Source organism: Bos javanicus, chromosome 12 (assembly GCF_032452875.1).
Source record: "Bos javanicus breed banteng chromosome 12, ARS-OSU_banteng_1.0, whole genome shotgun sequence".
NCBI classification, from domain to species: Eukaryota; Metazoa; Chordata; class Mammalia; order Artiodactyla; family Bovidae; genus Bos; species Bos javanicus.
Window position 1 is genome coordinate 46239296 of NC_083879.1, and position 20739 is coordinate 46260034.

The 20739-nt window shown below is 34.0% G+C and overlaps 1 protein-coding gene across 3 annotated transcripts in view; it reads right to left on the reverse strand.

Moving 5' to 3' along the window:
- DACH1 (dachshund family transcription factor 1) overlaps nucleotides 1-20739 on the reverse strand; it is a 475499-nt gene that overhangs the window by 125846 nt on the left and 328914 nt on the right. For all 3 annotated transcript variants that reach the window (XM_061435055.1, XM_061435056.1, XM_061435057.1), the window contains 2 exons: nucleotides 7543-7678; nucleotides 5563-5697 (listed from right to left, as the gene is read on the reverse strand). In XM_061435055.1, the coding sequence (XP_061291039.1) occupies nucleotides 5563-5697; nucleotides 7543-7678 (271 nt within the window). The remainder of the gene's footprint in view (nucleotides 1-5562; nucleotides 5698-7542; nucleotides 7679-20739) is intronic.

Here is a 20739-nt window from a genome sequence, read left to right on the forward strand (position 1 = left end):
AAAGTCATTTTTGAAGATAATCCAAAAATTAGAATTTTTAAGTAATGAAAAATGTACAAAAGGAAATATATTTCAAAAAATTAATTTCCACAAACAGGAGAAAAGTGACGGTAGTCATTTAAAAAGGATGTTGTGTAGGAAAATGGTCCACAAGGTTGGATGCTAAGAATACAACATTAATAAGAGGATATTTCAATATGGCCAGTTTGCTAACTACTTCATTGCCTCTAATGCTCTACCTTCAAATTCAGAATATCAGAATGAGAACCTTCCAAACAAGTCTGTTAACCATTGGAAATCTCGAACACTGCCCATGAAGAATACACAACAAAAGAATATGTGACAAAAGAAATATTTTATGGCCTGAAGCAAATCCCCTGTGTTTACGGGCTTCATCTTAAATTATTCCTGCTTCTAAAATGACAGAAGTCACTGGGGTCGCAGAGTCTGACAAGACTAAATGACTGAGTACACTAACAAAAGAAAGTTTTCATATTTTTTTGAAAACAAATAAAGGGAAAAGACTCAATTATAGGGAAAATTAGAATATATATGAATAAAAATTTTGTGAAATTGTAGCAGAAAGAGAAAAAAGAAAGGGAGATTTTGTATTTCATATGGTTCATTTCACATATCTGACATGCAGTAAATATTTACCTATTGATTATATCATTTTGGTTTATTTAACCCAAGACTGAAATACACTAATGTAGATTAAGTATTCAGTACTTAGTTCCAATTATATGTGCTCACTTTTTCTATAATTGGGGAAAAAACAGCTAATACTGTAGCATACAGTATCTAATGTGTAGTATACATTTACTTTTTGGAAAACAAAAAATTAGATAGATTCCAAAATAATAAAAATGTGCATAGGGAATTATATGCATGGTATGAAGCATGCTCAAAAATGTTTTGGAAATAACAATTCAAACAATTTGATAAACCAGGGAACAAATTATGCATGAGAGTTATCACTGAAAATCAGCACCAGTGACAGATTTGGGGGGAATAAAGAGAGATGCAGCACAAAGAAATAGAGAGCCTGGTTATATGATTTCAATGCCCTGGCATATATTCAGAAATAAACTCACTTGAAAAGATGCATAAACCCGTTGCACATAACAGCACTATTACAATAGCCAAGACATGGAAGCAACCTAGATGCCCATCAACAGAGGAATGGATAAAGATGTGGTACATATATACAATGGAATATCTGTTGTTGTTTAGCGCCAAGTTGTGTCTGACTCTTTGGGACCCCATGGACTGTAGCCAACCAGGCTCCTCTGTCCATGGGATTTTTTCAGGCAAGAACACTGCAGTGGGTTTCCATTTCCTCCTCCAAGGGATCTTCCTCCTGACCCAGGGATCAAACCCAGAATTAGCTAGCAGATTCTTTACCCCTGAGCCACCAGGGAAGCCCTTACAATGGAATATTATTCAACCACAAAAAGAATGAAATAATATCATCTGTAGAACATGGATGGACTTAGAGATCATATTAAGTGAAGTAAGCCAGACAGAAAGATAAATATGATATATCACTTATATGTAGATCTAAAAAACAATGATACTAATGAATTTATTTAAAAACCAGAAACAGACTCACAGACCATAGAAAACAAACTTATGGTTACTAAAAGGGAAAAGGTTGGGGGAGAGATAAATCAGGATTTGGGGAATAACAGATATACACTATTTTATACAAAATAGATAAGCAACAAGGTCCTACGATATAGCATAGGACACTATATTCAGTATTTTATAAAAATCTATAGTGGAAAGTACCTGAGAAATATATTACATATATATGTAACTCTTTCATTGTCTTATATATATAAAGCAGAATTACTTTGTCACACACAAGAAACTAACACAACATTGTAAAACAACTATACTTCAATTAAAAAAAATGAAAACATCAATTAATCCTATCTATTTCACTAATTTTAGACTGAGGGCAAAAATCAAAAATGTTTTTTTAAAATCCAGAAGGTCTAGAGAACTTGGAGTATGTTTGGAAAAGTTAGAAGACATAAAACTGTTTATGAGGCTACCAGCTGTGTCGAAGATTTCCTCAGGACATATCTTTGATAAAGCCCTAATTTTAATCAAAGTTCATACTATTAAAATCATTTCTCCTAACATTTAGGATCACTGAAATAATGTATGTCTATTACTTTTTGATACACTAACTTGGTTTTTCATATTTATATTTTGAATATATTCTAATTAAACTCTTTCTGGATTCAAAAACCCTTTAGAGTGTTTTTATTTTAAAAACTAAGGGGAAAGTTTACTCAGCACTTATTACTTTGAATTCTAATGCCTGTATAGCCACTGATCCTTCAACTAATGGTGACAAATATTCTGTCTAACTGAATAAAGTCAACAACTTTTTAATATTAACATGATTTAAAAATGCTTAAAAGTTACTGATGATTAAGATTTTAGACCATGGTGATTCTCAGCACCCAAATTAATTTTGGTATCTATTTTTAACATCAATGTTTTCTTAAGAATTATTATCTTTCAGATGATTTAAAGTGGTGAACAGCAAATTTCATTTAAGAAGTTCAAGCCTAAAATGACACAAGCATATAATTAATTTCTCTACAAATGTCTCTAAATGAAGTCACTTGTTTTAATACAGATATGTGTAGTAAGAAAGTTACAGGGCGAGTATAAGGCACATGATGAATGTAGTCATGAAAAAAAAACAATTTTTAATTTAGTAGACCCTATCAATCTAGAAAGCCTATGAATATTTACTAATAATTCAGTATGCTGAAAAATAGAAGAGATGAGATACATACAAAAGATGAACATCATATAATAAAACTCTTACTATAAGAGTATCAATGTCTATTACAATGTCTATGACCCCATAATTATATTTGAAATTAAGAATGTAATGGTAGCTTCACATCCCTAGGGCAAATATTAAAATAAAATGTACTTTTTTAAATAAAATATGCATTCAGATATTGAAAGACTGTTGGGTTATGACCAAGATCTCTATTCTGAAAGCAAAACAATTTAAAAACTTAACATGTGATAAGATTATAGTGATATAGAAAAAGTTTTTGTGTATATTCACAGCCAGAATATGCTACTGTTTCATACACATGTATGTTCAAAGGGTTCCATAATTCCACCTTTTGCCTTTCATCTTCACAGTTATTTTAACTTACCTTCACCATCTCTTACAATCTTTTAGCAATTCAGCTCAGATAAATATGCATTCACATAATAGACTGTTTAGTCCTTTTCAAGAAAACGCAGTATATACATGACTCCTCGGAATTTACAATGTAGTACTGGAAGCAGACCAATGAAAAAAGAACTTCCGAATAACAAGGCAAATATTGTAATGAAAATTTAAGGGACAGGCACACAGGAAAATCAGCAGTAGGATCCCTATAAAAATCTAGTTTCGTATCTCAGGAAAGGCAAGATTATAATAATAATAACAAATAGATGATAGGTATATAGACAGATGATGAACAGATAGGCAGATACAACTCATATATTCTGAAAAAAGAAACCATTTCAAAAAAGTGTAGTTCAACTCAACTTGAAACATGAGATTTGTAGAAAGCTCCCCACCAAAAATTCCAGGGGACTCATTATTTTAGTCACATTGTTGATCATGCCTTTAGTGGTCTCTTACCTACCACCTCTGAGCTTTTATATTTCACTCCCATACTTGCTTAACCAAGATTCTGCAAGAGAATTAATCACTAATATACTGATATCCACTATATACTATAAAACATCTCTCATGCATTTTAAGTGAAACTAGTTCTGTAGCATCTATGAGAAACCTGTGAAAAGAGTCACTAAAAACTTTTTCTGTAGGGCTTCATTCTGTCGCAAGACAGTGGAGAATGGCTGCTTAACCCTAGTAATGGATTTTTATATGTAAATATTCTTACTTAAAACTTAAATCCTCTATGAAAAATTTATTACTGTAGATTTTCACAAATCATTTTTTCATTAAATATAAAAACACATGTCAAAATATACATAATGCATTCTATATAACATTTTTCTTCATTGTTGAAGAAGAACTCACAGAAAGATTAGAATTAGACATTTAGAGACAATCTGACCAACTTATGTACTTGTATATATCCCACTCAGCTTCGTGATAATACTTGGTAGTGAATTTCAAAATTATTAGAAATTGTCTTAATGCTGCTCTCAATAATGCCTACATTTTGACATATTAGAACCTAGTAAAGATTATCATTTTATCATTAATTGCAAAATACAGATAATTTAATTTATATAAATATTGTTTTCTTTCTCCCTGAGGTTTCAGGTAAACTGTATTCATGTGGAAAAGAAAAACATGGTTGTGTAGGCATTTTTACTTTTGGTGAATAATTATTTTTGAGGAAAAAAGGTTTCCCACCTTAACTTAGTCTTTCTGTAAACATTTCTTTCTGTTATTTAAATGTCCAATTGTATTCATTTTCCTTTTTGATATCCAATTAATTGTGCCTTTTGAGTAATAAATTGTTTCCAAAGAAGTAATCCATTCCATAACACTGATTATTTGATAGTCATATCAAAAAAGATATCAAAGTATACAGTCTATGTTATTATTAAAATTTGATAGTATTAAATTAAGAAGATAAAGATATGGCAAGGCTCCAATTGTCCTAATTTAAATTTACTGTTCAAAAACATGAATTTGCATCCAACAGCATAAATTTTCCACGTGCATGTTAAAATAATATTTCAATTCTTCGTGAAAGTATTTCACGAAGTAGGGATGAAAAGACAAATGTTTGCCTATGGAAACAAGTCACACTGGTACAAATCAAATATAAATAGAAAATGTTCATAGCTTTGCACTATCTGGGCTTATTTGTTGCACGCAATTTAGAAGCAATTACTAGTACATTGGAAAAGACCATGATGCTGGGAGGGAATGAAGGCAGGAGGAGAAGAGGGCAACAGAGCATAATATGGTTGGATGGCATCACCGACTCAACGGACATGAACTTGGGAAAACTCTGGGAGATAGAGAGGCCTGGAATGCTGCAGTCCAAGGGGTCACAAAGAGTCAGATACAACTTAGTGACTGAACAACAATACTAGTACATTGGTTGATAATCTTCACTGTATTTCTTGATTGACCAAATGACCATCTCTTTTATTCCAAAAAATACTCATAGTAATCCTTTGTGTATTGTCCTTGCTCTAATATGCTAAGTAAAATGACAATAGACCCTGAAGACATGGAGGAAGACAAACTGTAGACCTTCAGGAATTGAGATAACAATTAAAACATAAAAAATTCTCTTTTTCTAAATGTACTGGGAAATAAATGAACACTTACCTGTTGTTTAAGAGAATCACAGCAGCTCTTCATATTTCTTTTTTTTGTTGAGTAGACTTGATTTTTACTTAATGTTAATATTATAGGCTTTTAAAATGTTTCTATACCATCTTCTAATGTAATTTAGAAATATACTTTATTCTGTGATTAAAATCTAGTTCATATGTCAAGCAGGAAAAACAGACCTCATAATCATATATTATTACCTTTTTCAATATGCATCCTTTTCGACTCATGTCCCATGTCATGACCAGCCAAATCTCCCTCTTTGGGCCCAGGGAGTACGTTTGGTGACAAACCCATCAGCATCTGGTTCATGGACAACCCATTCTGATGGACAGCTGTCAAGCCCGAAACAAAAGATAAAAGAATAAAACACCATAATACACAATATTCAAATAACCTATTTAAACTGTTTTGGAATCAGAAATAAATAAAATATCATGGTCTAACTTTAAAATTATAATCTAAGTTGAACACCATGAGGACTGAAAACTATGATAATTCTTAAGAACAAGCAGAAATATATTGAAAATGAAACTATTTTATCCTCTAGCTCATAAAATAGGTATATTTTTTAATGTCTAGAATACTTGTCAGTGGTCATACCACTATAACCATTACCAATGAACTATTCAGGCTTTATCTAATGTAACACATCCTCTCCTGAGCCTTCTGTAACTGCAAAAACTACAGTCTTAAAGTAGAACACTCTAAGTCTGTAAAGTTAAAATATAATTTAGAATAGTTTTAGAGGCATGAGAGGGCAAATAGAGTTTTCAACAAGTTAAGGAACTGAAATATCACTGAAATTCAATATTCATATTCTATTCTAGTCAATGGGCTTCCCCAGTGGCTCAGAGGTAAAGAACCCGCCTGCAATGCAGGAGATGCAAGAGATGTGAGTTTGACCCCTGGATTGGGAAGATTCCCTGGAGGAGGAAGTGGCCACCCATTGCAGTTTTCATAGAGTATCCTGAAGGGCTACAGCCCATGGGGTCACAAAGTGTTGGAAATGACTGAAGCAACGGAACATGCACACACACAGCCTAGGAGACAAAACCCTAAGTTTAAGAGATATCAAAGTACTTATTTAAACATTTGATTTTGAACTCAAATTTAAAAATAAAACTGCCCATTAATATCTATTACATGGTTGAATGATTTAAAACAATAATTTCTTCCTTGAATTATTAAGAGTAATCTGTCACTACTGACAGGATAAAGCATGCGACCAAATACCCTTATGATTTCAATCTAATCAATATATTTCTTAATAAATTGCCCATGAAAATTTTGGTTTTGTGAAAAATTTTGAAGAAAAGTCATTCCATAAAACCTTACTTTCACTGAAAAAAATACATTTTAAAAATATGTAGAATAATTTGGAGAAGGGCATGGCAACCCACTCCAGTATTTTTGCCTGGAGAATCCAATGGACAGAGGAGCCTGGCAGGCTACAGTCCATGGGTTTGCAGAGTCAGACATGACTGAGCAATTAACAATAACCCACAACTTTACTCTTAATTTTCTTGATCATGAGGACAAGGATTAAATATCTGAAAATGTGATTACAAAATAAAGTATGAACCTACTTTTGAGAATTGTATAATAATAACATGTGAAGATAATATGCATTATTGACTGTTACTAATTCAAATCCTAAAATTTGACCAATTTCAAACTCTTCAAACTATTGATCATCTGAATGATTATGAAATGTGTTTTTCTCAAAACAGTTATTTTGAATCTATTTCTGTTATCCCTCTTTGTCAATGCAAGGATGAAGTTTAAAAATTGTAAATTTTTAAAAACTGGCAAGGAGGAATTGAAGGAATGAAGAGGAATAATTCGTACACAGTATGTTTGGATACTAGATATTTGAGAGTTGGAGGCGTTTACTTCAGACATTAATCTAGAAGGTTATTTACTTTCTCTAACTGTTTCATAACTCAAATCTTTATGTGTGGCATCAAAAAGAGGGAGTTTATATCAGAATTGTTAATGTACTACCATACCTCATGCTATTGCAAACTGGGAAACACAATTTTGAGACATGGCTATTGCTACAGAGCTTCAGAACATGATACATCTGAGATCTCTTCAGAATGAGGGTATTTTGATTAGAACAGCCAGCTGCACCTAATAAAGTTTAAAATGGTGACAAGTGGAAGAATGACACCTACGAATTCTGTCCGAGGAGCTCTCAGTCCGCGCTGGAGAGCTGGACACGCTGCTGCTGCGGTGTGATGATGGGTGGCTGCCAGGCCTTCGGCCCTCCTCCAGGGAGGGGGCAGGTGACGGGCTGTCGGGAACACGCTCCTATACCGCCAGGGGAGGGTGGGGGGAAGAAAAGAGGTAAATACATTGGACCCTTGCTTAAGCAATGTTGGTTTTTCTTAATGCTACAGAAATGTGAAGACAACACTTTTTTCCATCAACATTTAACTGGATTAAAAGACACATTTATTTTTAAAATTTTTTAAAACTTTTATTTTGTATTGGGATATAGCTGAAGAGCAATGTTATGATAGTTTCAGGTGAATAGCAAAAGGATTCAGCCATACATAGACACGTATCCATCCTTCTCCAAATCCTGCTCCCATTCAGGCTGCCACATAACATTGAGCAGAGTTCCATACAATAGGTTCTCCTTGGTTATCCATTCTAAATATAGCAAGCACTGTGTATGTGTTCATCCCAAACTGCCTATCTTTTCTTTCCTCCCCACCAACAACCATAAGTCTAAGAAAAGAATAGAAAGAAAATAGGTGAACACCAGTGTAGTAATGACTAATGTAAATCCCCTCTTTGGATAAAAATAGAGGTCAAAAAAGACATCCAGTTTAGAACCATTAGACAACAAAGAATTAACAGAACAAAGCAAGTTTTAATTCTAGACAATTATCATTATAAAAAAACCTGATACATAGAGTCTATTGATTCAGCAAGTGTCTAGGATCATTTAACACACAAATTATCATAGTGACATCATCAAAATAACACCAGAGGAGCTGTTAACAGCTATTTCATTATGGGACTTCTCTGGATATACTTGGGCAGTCACATTTTAAGGGACCATGGAAATCTATTATTATTTAACATTTGAATAATTTTGATTCTGGTAATTTTCAGACTCCTAGCATCAATGCAACCCACAAATATATTACTGAAAATTCATGAATAATGTATTAGGTGTATCCCAGGGAAATGTGGTATTGTATTTCCTGATCCTGTCCTATGCTCACACTCAAGTCCCACTCCATATCTTACCCAAGCCCTGCACCTTCCCAACGAGACCAATGTGCAAATATTGTGTTGGCCAAAAAGTTGATTCAGATTTTTCTGTTGCATCTTACTGAAAAACCCAAACGAACTTTTTGGCCAGCCCAATCTGTTGTATAACTATCTCCACTGAGCTATTATAAATGGATTTACAGATTAATAAATAAAATACTCATTTGTTAACATTTGCTTCTTTGAGCAAAGAGATATTTTCACCTTCAGATATGAACACACACTGTCCTTGAAGAACACTTTTCAATAATTCATAAATATTTGGAAGTCTACAAGTCAACTGATACATGATACATAATAAATAATAAGCAAATTATTCCTGATTAGAGTGCAAAAATGCAAATATGACATAAAAGCAGACTGTTTGAAACCAGAAGGTGTTCTAGAATGAAATCAGCTTATAGGAGGCTATTTTCAAAATATCAAAGGCTAATGTAATATAGAAAACAGACAAGCTTAAGGCTTTGTACTAACGGAAAAAGAGTAATGCCTGTCTTCAATCTCAAAAGTTCATTTAACCCATTGATGGTTTGCAATTCTACTTTCCATTAGAATCACCTGGGAAGTTCCTCAACATGCCTATGCCTGGGCTTTACTCCCTGAGATTCTGGCTTACATGAGTTGAATTGTGTCCCCTCAGAATGACTGAAGTCCTGACCTATGGATACTTATGAATGTGAGCATTTGGAAACAGGGTCTTTGCAGATGAAATTAACTGCAATGAGGCCATACTAAAATAACATGGCTTCTCCATCAAACAGGACAGATGTCTTCACAAGAGGACATTGTGAAGATACGGGGAAAATGTGAAACAGAGAAAAACTATGAAGGAAAAACATCATGTGAAGATGAGGTAGAGATCTGACCTCTGCAGCTGTAAACCAAAGATTGTCAAAGCTTACTAGCCACCATCAGGATCTTTGGAGACTCAAGGAAGGATTCTACCCAGAATCTCAGAGGAAGCGTGGTACTGCTGACACCTTGCTTTCAGACTTCTAGACTCCAGAAATATGAGGGTATAAATTTGTTCTTTTAGGCCATCTGGTGGGTGCATTTACCCTTCATCTGCTGTGGGGCCCAAAAACAAATGTTTTTTAAGACTCTCCAGGTGATTTTAACATATATCCAAGATTGAACATCACTTGTCTCATATGCTTTTAATTTTTCAATCCTACACATTGTCAATAATCATCTTCAACAATTACACTAAGGCTTCATTCTTGAGAATTATACAAATAAAAAGAAAATAATCCTCAAAAATAGCCAAGCCCTCTTCCAAAATCTAAACATAAAACTGTTTCTCAGTATGTATTCTGTAGAATAAAAAATAGACACAAGAAACTTTACAACAAAGAATTTACCTGTCAAAAAATATTGTAGCAAAAGAAAAGGATAAAAAAGTCAACTAAAGTCTACTCTTTATAGTTGCAATGCATATTTTTAAAATCTATGTCTCAACATGAAAAATGAACACAGTTATCAGTAATTTTTTTCCAAGCTAAATAAATCAAACAAGTTATACTTCTAAGTAGTCTACATTCTATAGGTCACATTGCAGACAAATGACCTAAATTTCTAAGAAACAAGCACATATATGATTTAAAAGAATGGAGAACCCACATCTGGATGCTAAAAGTTACTGTCCATCTAATTGTAATTTAAAAGCAACTGGGATTATAAATCTTTCTTTTTACCATTCTCCTTTAGGTTAAACTTAAAACAGCTTCAAACTATGAACTTATTATGTGTTCAGTTTAATGAGTTTTGTCAACCTCTCGACAATTTCCATAACCAAGAAAGATTCCCATGCCCCTTTCCAACCTATTTCTCCCATCCCCATAAGCAACTGCTTTCTGAGTTCTATCACCAGAAAGAGGTTTGGCTGGTTCTAGATTTCACAAAAATTAGCTCATACAGTACCTAATTTTTCATGTCTACCTTTTTACACAACAAAATGTTTCTTAGATTCATTTAGGTTGTTGCATGTATTAATAGTTTATCTTTTTTCTTTCTGAATATATTCATTTGCACAAAATGTTCAAAATTCTCCAAGCCATGTTTTAACAGTACCTGAGCCATGAACTACCAGATGTTCAAGCTGTACTTAGAAAAGGCAGAGGAACCAGAGATCAAACTGCCAACATCTGTTAGATAATGGAAAAAGCAAGAGAGTTCCAGAAAAACATCTACTTCTGCTTTATTGACTATGCCAAAGCCTTTGACTGTGTGGATCACAACAAACTGTGGAAAATTCTTTAAGAGATAGGAATATCAGACCACCTTACCTACCCCCTGAGAAATCTGTATGCAGGTCAAGAAGCAACATTTATTTATTTTAATTAGAGACTAATTACTTTACTAAATTAAAAAAAAATAAAATATGCAAAGCATTCCAAAAAAATTTTACAAATTGAAGAAACTCACAAAACAAACAAACAAACAAAAAAAAAGAAGCAACATTTAGAGCCAGACATGGAACAAGAGACTGGTTCCAAATTGGGAAAGGAGTATGTCAAGTCTGTATATTGTCACCACACTTATTTAACTTATATGCAGAGGACATCATGAGAAACACTGGACTGGATGAAGCACAAGCTGGAATCAAGATTTCCAGGAGAAATACCAATAACTTCAGATATGTAGATGACACCATTCTTAGGACAGAAATCGAGGAGGGACTAAAGAGCTTCTTGATGAAAGTGAAAGAGTAGAGTGAAAAAGTAGGCTTAAAACTCAGCATTCAAAAAACGAAGATCATGGCATCAGGTCCCATCACTTCATGGCAAATAGATGGGGAGATTATGGAAACAGTGACTTAATTTTCTTGGGCTCCAAAGTCACGGCAGATGGTGACTGCAGCCATGAAATTAAAAGACACTTGCTCCTTGAAAGAAAAGCTATGACAAACCTAGACAGCACATTAAAAAGCAGAGATATTACTTTGCCAACAAAGGTCTGTATAGTCAAGGCTATCATTTTCCAGTAGTCATGTATGGACGTGAGAGTTGGACCATAAAGAAGACTGAGCTTGAAAGAGTTGTTACTTTTGAACTGTGGTGTTGGAGAAGACTCTTGAGAGTCCCTTGGACTGCAAGGAGATCCAACCAGTCAATCTTAAAGGAAATCAACCCTGAATATTCATTGGAAGGACTAATGCTGAAGCTGAAGCACCAACACTTGGGCCACCTGATAGGAAGAACTGACTCACTGGAAAGACCCGGATACTGGGAAAGATTAAAGACAGGAGGACAAGGGGATAACAGAGGATGAGATGGTTGGATGGCATGACCAACTCAATGGACATGAGTTTGAGTAAGCTCCAGGAGTTGGTGATGGACAGGGAAGCCTGGCGTGTTGCAGTCCATGGGATTGCAAAGAGTTGGACAGGACTGAGTGACTGAAATGAACTGAACCACAGTTTTTAATTTAAAAAAGGCAATAAAGTTCACATCAAGTCTCTGAAATCACAAATCAAAGGGTAACTTGGCTTCCGTGTAGCACTCAAAGGCTGGAGTTTGTGTCATTTTTGGAGTATCTGTGCATTTATTATAAAGTATGGATTTAGAAAACTGTATAGAAGAACTCCTTTTTAGTCTGTATAAATGTCTATATAAATAATCTATGCTGTAGTTAATTGCACACATGACCAGATACACACTATATAGACTCTAACCTTGATTTCTCTAATAAAGAGGTACCTAAGTTTGTCTAAGTTTTAAGCTAATTTCTACTACATCTAAATCTTAACAATTAGATTATGCAGAAATACACGGTATATATTAAACAAAGAACATCAATATATTTTTATACAAATAATATTTTCTAAATTAGCCATTCTATTTTATTCAAAAGTTCGCTCACATCAATGTTTATCCATCCAAACATTTTAATATTCCTTCTAATAATTATGTAACTGATCGTATTTTCAGTGGAATGTGTTTGGCCAAACAGAGGTAAACTGCAATCTTGGAATAAATCAACTCCTTTAAAATCATTTTTCAAGTATGAGTTTTCCTGTCATAAGAAATTTCTCAGTGGCACTAATGGAAAGCATAAGAAACTGATTTTTTTCCCTGAGATATTTAGCTCATAAAGTACTAAAATATTTAATGCACAAAACTCTAGTAACAATGGTTGTGTCATTGAAGAGTTACTTATTTTCCACATGGGGTAATGTATTTAATTGTATTTAATAGTCAATGTATTTAATTGTAAAAGTTTTCTTGGATGATTCTTTTCATTCATGCATTATTCATTTATTCACTTACACATTCATAACTCTAAAAGTCATATAATAAACTAAGTAAAAATAAGCTGGATTAAAATCTTAATGTAAAATACATCTTAAAACATAATTTAAGGCTTAGGCAACATAGGTGAAATTGTAGTATTTATTATAGCTTTAGCTTATTTTTACTTTAATTGCTTTTTTTGTCTAGGAACAAAGGATGCAAAGACAATATTTAATACTTTTACTTAAAGAAATATTTTAATTTATGCAAATTTTATGCTTTTAAAGCTTAAGTATTCAATTGAAAGTTTCTATAAACTGAGACACAACATATTCAGTCATTTTACTTAATGTATAATTTCAATCTTTGGAACATGATGTATTATTCTTTGAAGAATTTCATTAAAGTAAAATCCATTGAGCAAGTAAGATTTGAATACATTGTTGTACAATAAATTAATTTATTTCAACAGCTTAATTCTTTTATCATATTTATATGCTTGCCTTTCCAGAGTATGCTATAAGATGGAGAATAATGGAGACAGTAAAGAATTGCTTAGGGGAGAATCTCATAATTATTACTGAAACAAAATAGATAATGAGTTTTATTCAGACATAATAAGAAAGAAGCAGTTCAGTGTCTATAGGGAAACTATGTAAACTGGATTTATCATTTCATTTGTGTGAGACCCTTTAACCTCCAAGATGGCCCTGAAGTGGGACAAAGAGGAAGAATATTTAATACTTCAACACGCTGCCTTATAGTCCTGCATCATAGCTTCACCAATCAATAAAGCACAATCTTTTGCTGTGTTCTATCTTTATAAAACTAGCCACAATAATAAATGAAAATTTAAGAAGAATACACTCTCACTGGAAAAAAAAAGGTCATACTAATAAACTAATGGTAACAGAATAACATAAAGGAAAATCTGCATTTACTGCTTCTGGGTAGAACAAGAAGTATTGGTCTATACTACAATTCACAATCAAAGGTGGAGATTAAAACAATGAATTCTAAAATGCTAAAATAAAAAGTAGTTTGGGATTAATATACACACACTACTATATATGAAATAGATAACCAAAAAGAACCTACCAAATAGCACAGGGAACTATACTCAATATTTTGTAATAACGTATAGAAAAAAGAATCAGAAAAAGAATATACAAGCACATACATATATATAGCTGAATATATACATACATATATATGTAGAGTTTAATCACTTTACTGTATACCTGAAACACAGCACATTTTAATCAACTGTATGTTAATAAAAATTAAAGTAAAAATTAAATTAAAAATATAAGCTGTTCAATATTACACATTTGACTAAACATGAAAAAATGCACTATCTCAGCAGCCTCATCTCCCCCACAAAGTGCATTCTATTTTATCAACTTAAAATATTTTCTTAGCATAAGATTAAATAATCACAGTTCATTTCTCTAAAGGGTTATTTCATTTAACTTTACTTTATACTGCTCTCATTTTAATTATCTTCATTTTCATCACTTCTTCAGTTAGCAATTCCCTTATTGAGTATGTTATAGAATTGGGAAGAAGAAATGTTAAATTTATCTTCATACAACTGTTACAGTACAAAATTGAAGTTGATTAGCATTTTCTAGAACCTAAACTCCTGAGCTTTAAGATAACTCAGACTTCATTCATTCAGAGGTTATTCACTGAACACTTAATGTACACCAGTGTTCTAGGGTCTGGTTATGTGTAAGTAAACAAAACCAATAAAATTCCTTTCTCTAATGAAGTATATACCATCAGTGAGTAAATACTCTTAGTGAAATCCATAATCATTTACACTGATTGTGATATCCAAATTCTCTCCTTCTGGAAAAGTGAACAGAAAGGATAAATAATAGGATTGGGATTCTGCATTCAGGAAAATGTTAAAAAATACTTCTGGAAGACATAACAAACAATTTTAATATACATGCATCTAGTAGAAGATTAGGTAGCCATTATCAAAACTCCAACTCAGACTTCTAAACTGAGGCTTCAAAGGATATTTACATAGCTCTTTTTCATTGTTTTGATGATGATTTTCAAGAAATACTCAATTTTGCTTATGAGTATGTGGGAAATACTCACGGGAAATGGGAAAATGGTAGGGCCCTTGAGTGTAATCATAAACGACTTAACTTTATTCTCCTACTATCTCCTCAAACTTATTCAATGTTGATAGGGAACTATATTTTTCCCATATCTATAAGAATTCAGGCAGTCTGGAAATTCCAGATTCCTATTTGGTAAAACAAATTCCTACAATCATTTTGAGCAGCAAAAGGCAGTCCTGACTCAAAAGTTATACCTCAGTCTTATGTAATAATAAATATTATCATCTTAATTAAAAGAGAAGTCAAGTAGGTGGAATAGAAGGAAGATAGCAAGGATGAAAATGTAAGTTCTGAGTCAGCCAGTGTTGCCATTAATTGGCATCTCTCTGTTCATGCTGAAGGCTTAAAGCCAACTTTTTATCTAGTTAAGGCACTGTGTATGTTCTAAGAGGTCACCCCCTCTATGAACTGCTCACAGTTCCTTGATGGGTCTAATTTGACTCCGTTCCTCCATCCTCTGAATTTCTGGTATAAGTACATCTGGATGCTTGATTCAAGTTGATATGGCAGCAAGAGTATTTCATAGATAGTGGTGTATGCTTCTACAAGAAGCACTGAGTGTCTGCTTGGTTGCATTTTATGATGACAATCAACACTAATAATAATGGCCTAGATTCATCACTTCATTAGGGTTTACAGTTTGATAAATTTGAAATATGTCATTCCATAATCAGAAGATTTCTATGAACAGAAAGTTTCTCTCGTGCATTACTGTGTTAACTTAAAAAGGAGTACGTCAAGGCTGTATATTGTCACCCTGCTTATTTAACTTATATGCAGAGTACATCATGAGAAATGCTGGGCTGGAAGAAGCACAAGCTGGGATAAAGGTTGCTGGGAGAAATATCAATAACCTCAGATATGCAGATGATACCACCCTTATGGCAGAAAGTGAAGAGGAACTAAAAAGTCTCTTGATGAAAGTGAAAGAGGAGAGTGAAAAAGTTGGCTTAAAGCTCAACATTCATAAAACTAAGATCATGGCATCTGGTCCCATAACTTCATCGGAAATAGATGGGGAAACAGTGGAAATATTGTCAGACTTTATTTTGGGGGGCTCCAAAATCACTGCAGATGGTGACTGCAGCCATGAAATTAAAAGACGCTTACTCCTTGGAAGGAAAGTTATGACCAACCTAGACAGCATATTCAAAAGCAGAGACATTACTTTGCCAACAAATGTCCATCTAGTCAAGGCTATGGTTTTTCCAGTGGTCATGTATGGATGTGAGAGTTGGACTGTGAAGAAAGCTGAGCACTGAAGAATTGGTGCTTTTGAACTGTGGTGTTGGAGAAGATTCGAGAGTCTTGGACTGCAAGGAGATCCAACCAGTTATTCTGAAGGAGATCAGTCCTAGGTGTTCTTTGGAAGGAATGATGCTAAAGCTGAAACTCCAATATTTTGGCCACCTCATATGAAGAGCTGACTCATTGGAAAAGACTCTGCTGCTGGGAGGTATTGGGGGCAGGAGGAGAAGGGGATGACAGAGGATGAGATGGCTGGATGGCATCACCAACTCGATGGACATGAGATTGGGTGAACTTCAGGAGTTGGTGATGGACAGGGAGGCCTGGCGTGCTGCAATTCATGGGGTCGCAGAGTCGGACACGACTGAGCGACTGAACTGAACTGAACTGAAGGGACAGTCTGTATGAGGAAGGCAGGGAAATGCTTCATTCCACCCCTCTATCCTTTATTTAAACCTTTTTTTTTTTTTTTTTGTCTTTTAAAATATTCAGGTCCCTAGAATTCTCCAATGGTGAGCAATGAGTTTACATTTTAACATTATTATGCACTCATGGATATAAATATGTGTCTTGTATTTCAGTACACTGATATATGGCATCCTTAGTTGGAGTTTTAATACTTCCTCTTCCTTGTTAGCATCCCCTTTTCATATTTAATATCAATACCCAAATAAACATTAAGGGAACATATATAACTGCTTTTCAAAATTCAAGTAAAATTTATACAATATAGTTTTCTTTTCTTAAAAATGATGTATAAAAATGATCCATACATCTAGAATTATTCATGGTTGCTCCAAAATAAATTATTCTGTACTCAAAAGCAAATTAGGTAAATGACATTACTGTAAGGTTTTTTAAATCTACTTTGTGAATCCAGTTACTCTGGTTCCAGTTTTTATAATCTTTTAACATTTTGAACTTAATGCAAGTAAAGTATTATTTACTGATATAGCATTTTAGGGACCAGTTTAGAAAAGATATTACAGATGGAAAATTTATACACTGCATATAAAAATTTTCAGTGTTTAGTTCTTTAAATGAGAATATCCTAAACTGTCTCTAAGTTCTCTCTCTCTCTGACACACACACCACACAACAGCAGACTGGTAGAGAAAATTAATTAAAATTAAGTCATATTTTATGTTCTCAGAAAAATACTGTAATATGGTGCATGAGGAAAGATGTTTATTCAGTAATGTAGAATAATTTGAATGTTGCCAAATGTCTCAAAACAATTCTATATTATCATTAAAGAAAAATGATATAAAAAATGCATTTAAATGTCTGCTTTGCATACCACTGAACTACAAACCCCCCAAAAGCAAAATACACTACTTTTGTTATGTAAGAAGAGCTAAACAAGAAAAAGGGAGTGTGAAAGAGAGAGAGGTCTTATTACATTATTGCAACTGTATTTCAAAATCTTGTCATAGGTTCTATATAGAATTATGAACTTATTTTAAACGGATGATTTTGAATACTTTGGAAGAAAATGAAATAAGGTGACGATTGGAGAAGGCAATGGCACCCCACTCCAGTATTCTTGCCTTGAAAATCCCATGGATGGAGGAACCTGGTAGGCTGTAGTCCATGGGGTCGGTAAGAGTCGGACATGACTGAGCGACTTCACTTTCACTTTTCACTTTCATGCACTGGAGAAGGAAATGGCAACCCAAGACTCCAGTGTTCCTGTCTGGAGAATCCCAAGGATGGGGGAGCCTGGTGGGCTTCCGTCCATGGGGTCGCACAGAGTCAGACACAACTGAAGCAACTTAGCAGCAGCAGCAGCAAGGTGAAGATAATGTCACTGTAGAAAGGCTTCTAATGATTTTATAAATACAGACTTACTCATTATGACAACCTGATGAGGCAGTAATATAATAATGCCCATTATACAGAAGAGCAAACAAAGACAGGGACGTTAAGTGACTTTTACAAGGTCATAAGACTAGGAGATGGCAGAGCTGGAATATAAACCAAGGAGGCTTCCTCCAGAATTCATATTTTAAACTACTAAAATACATTGCCTTTCTTCTTTAAATTTGTTTTATATTTCAGCAAGAACCATTTAAAAAATCCTTACAATACCATTGTGAATTTATTAAATAAAAGTGAGAAAAATATCGATTCATTCAGGGGGATTGGGGGTTATTTGATGAATGATTCTCAAAGAGAATCAATGAGTAGAGCATTTCAGCCTATTAGGAATTCTCTAATGACAAGAGGAATTGATCTCTTGATTCATACTGTTTGTTTTCCTCAGTGATTTAAGGTAATACAAGTGATACATCCCTTTACAATTTGGAAATTATACAAAGGTGGTATAAATAGCTAATATGATAGTTTGGAATAATAACATTAAATAGCACCTAAAGAGCCTAAATCAATAGACAGGAAAAATTAATATGGATAAATGCAAATTCCTAATACAAACAAAAGATAAAGAATTAAATTAGTTGCATTTCACATCAAAACCCATGAAATTTACTGAGTCACTCATTCAACTAACAAAAAGTTATGAACTATGACTAAATTTATAAAGTATTGTCCAAGCTAAATTTTATGTTAGTTTCGTCTCTTTTCTGGGGGTCCACTACTAAAACATTATTCAGGAAGGGGTGGTGTGGTGGGAGCTGATTTAAAAAAAAAAGAAAGTCAACCATGAGGTTGGATGAAAATTTGTCAGAAGAAATTAGAATATTTGGTCTGGAAAAAGGAAATACCATAGGTACTATATATAATAGAGAACTTAAATATTTAAATGGTTAGAAAACAGAATAATTTGTAGACATTTTCTTCTTAAGAAAATACAACGTACAAGTAGAAGCTATTGAGATGAAAATTTTAATTTAATCAATGAATAACTTCATCACTCAAATTTGCTGAAAACAGAATAGGCTTTCTACAACACAGATATATAAAAATGGGTAGAGAGTATGCAGGAATGATTTCTCCATCATGGGGGAAGTTGGATTATAAAACATCTAACATTCAAAGACTAGAGAACTCTTCAATAAATTAGAGATCTCTTCAAGAAAATTAGAGATACCAAGGCAGCATTTCATGCAAAGATGGGCTCAATAAATAAAGAAATGATATGGACCTAACAGAAGCAGAAGATATTAAAAATTGGCAAAAATACACAGAAAAACTGTACAAAAAAGATCTTCATGACACAGATAATCACGATGGTGTGATCACTCACCTAGAGCCAGACATCCTGGAATATGAAGTTAAGTGGGCCTTAGGAAGCTAGTGGAGGTGATGGAATTCCAGTTGAACTATTTCAAATCCTGAAAGATGATGCTGTGAAAGTGTTGCACTCAATATGCCAGCAAAATTGGAAAACTCAGCAGTGGCCATGGGACTGGGAAAGGTCAGTTTTCTTTCCAATCCCAAAAAAAGGAAATGACAAAGAATGCTCAAACTATTGCACAATTGCACTCATCTCACATGCTAGTAAAGAAATGCTCAAAATTCTCCAAGCCAGGGTTCAACAGTACGTGAACTGTGAACTTCCAGATGTCCAAGCTGTATTTAGAAAAGGCAGAGGAACCAGAGATCAAATTTCCAACATCCAATGGTTCATCGAAAAAGCAAGAGAGTTCCAGAAAAACATCTATTTCTGCTTTCTTGACTATGCCAAAGCCTTTGACTGTGTGGATCACAACAAACTGTGGAAAATTCTGAAAGAGATGGGAATACCAGACCATCTGACCTGCCTCTTGAGAAACCTGTAGGCAGGTCAGGAAGCAACAGTTAGAACTGGACGTGGAGGGTGGGACGATTTGGTAGAATGGCATTGAAACATGTATAATATCATATATGAAACGAATCGTCAGTCCAGGTTCGATGCATGATACTGGATTCTTGGGGCTGGTGCATTACGACCCAGAGGGATAGTACGGGGAGGGAGGAGGGAGGCAGGTTCAGGATGGGGAACATGTGTATGCCTGTGGCGGATTCATGTTGATATATGGCAAAACCAATACAATATTGTAAAGTTAAAAAAAAAAAAAAAGAAGAAGAAGAACTGGACATGGAACAACAGACTGGTTCCAAATAGGAAAAGGAGTACATCAAGGCTGTATATTGTCACCCTGCTTATTTAACTTATATGCAGAGTACATCATGAGAAACGACGGGCTGGACAAAGCACAACCTGGAACCCAGGTTGCTGGGAGAAATATCAATCACCTCAGATATGCAGATGACACCACCTTTATGGCAGAAAGCGAAGAAGAATTAAAGAGCCTCTTGATGAAAGTGAAAGAGGAGATGAAAAAGTTGGCTTAAAGCTCAACATTCAGAAAACAAAGATCATGGCATCTTGTCCCATCACTTCATGGCAAATAGATGGGGAAACAATGGAAACAGTGGCATCTTTATGGTTTTGGACTCTAAAATCAATGCAGCTGGTGACTGCAGCCATGAAATTAAAAGACGTTTATTCCCTGAAAGA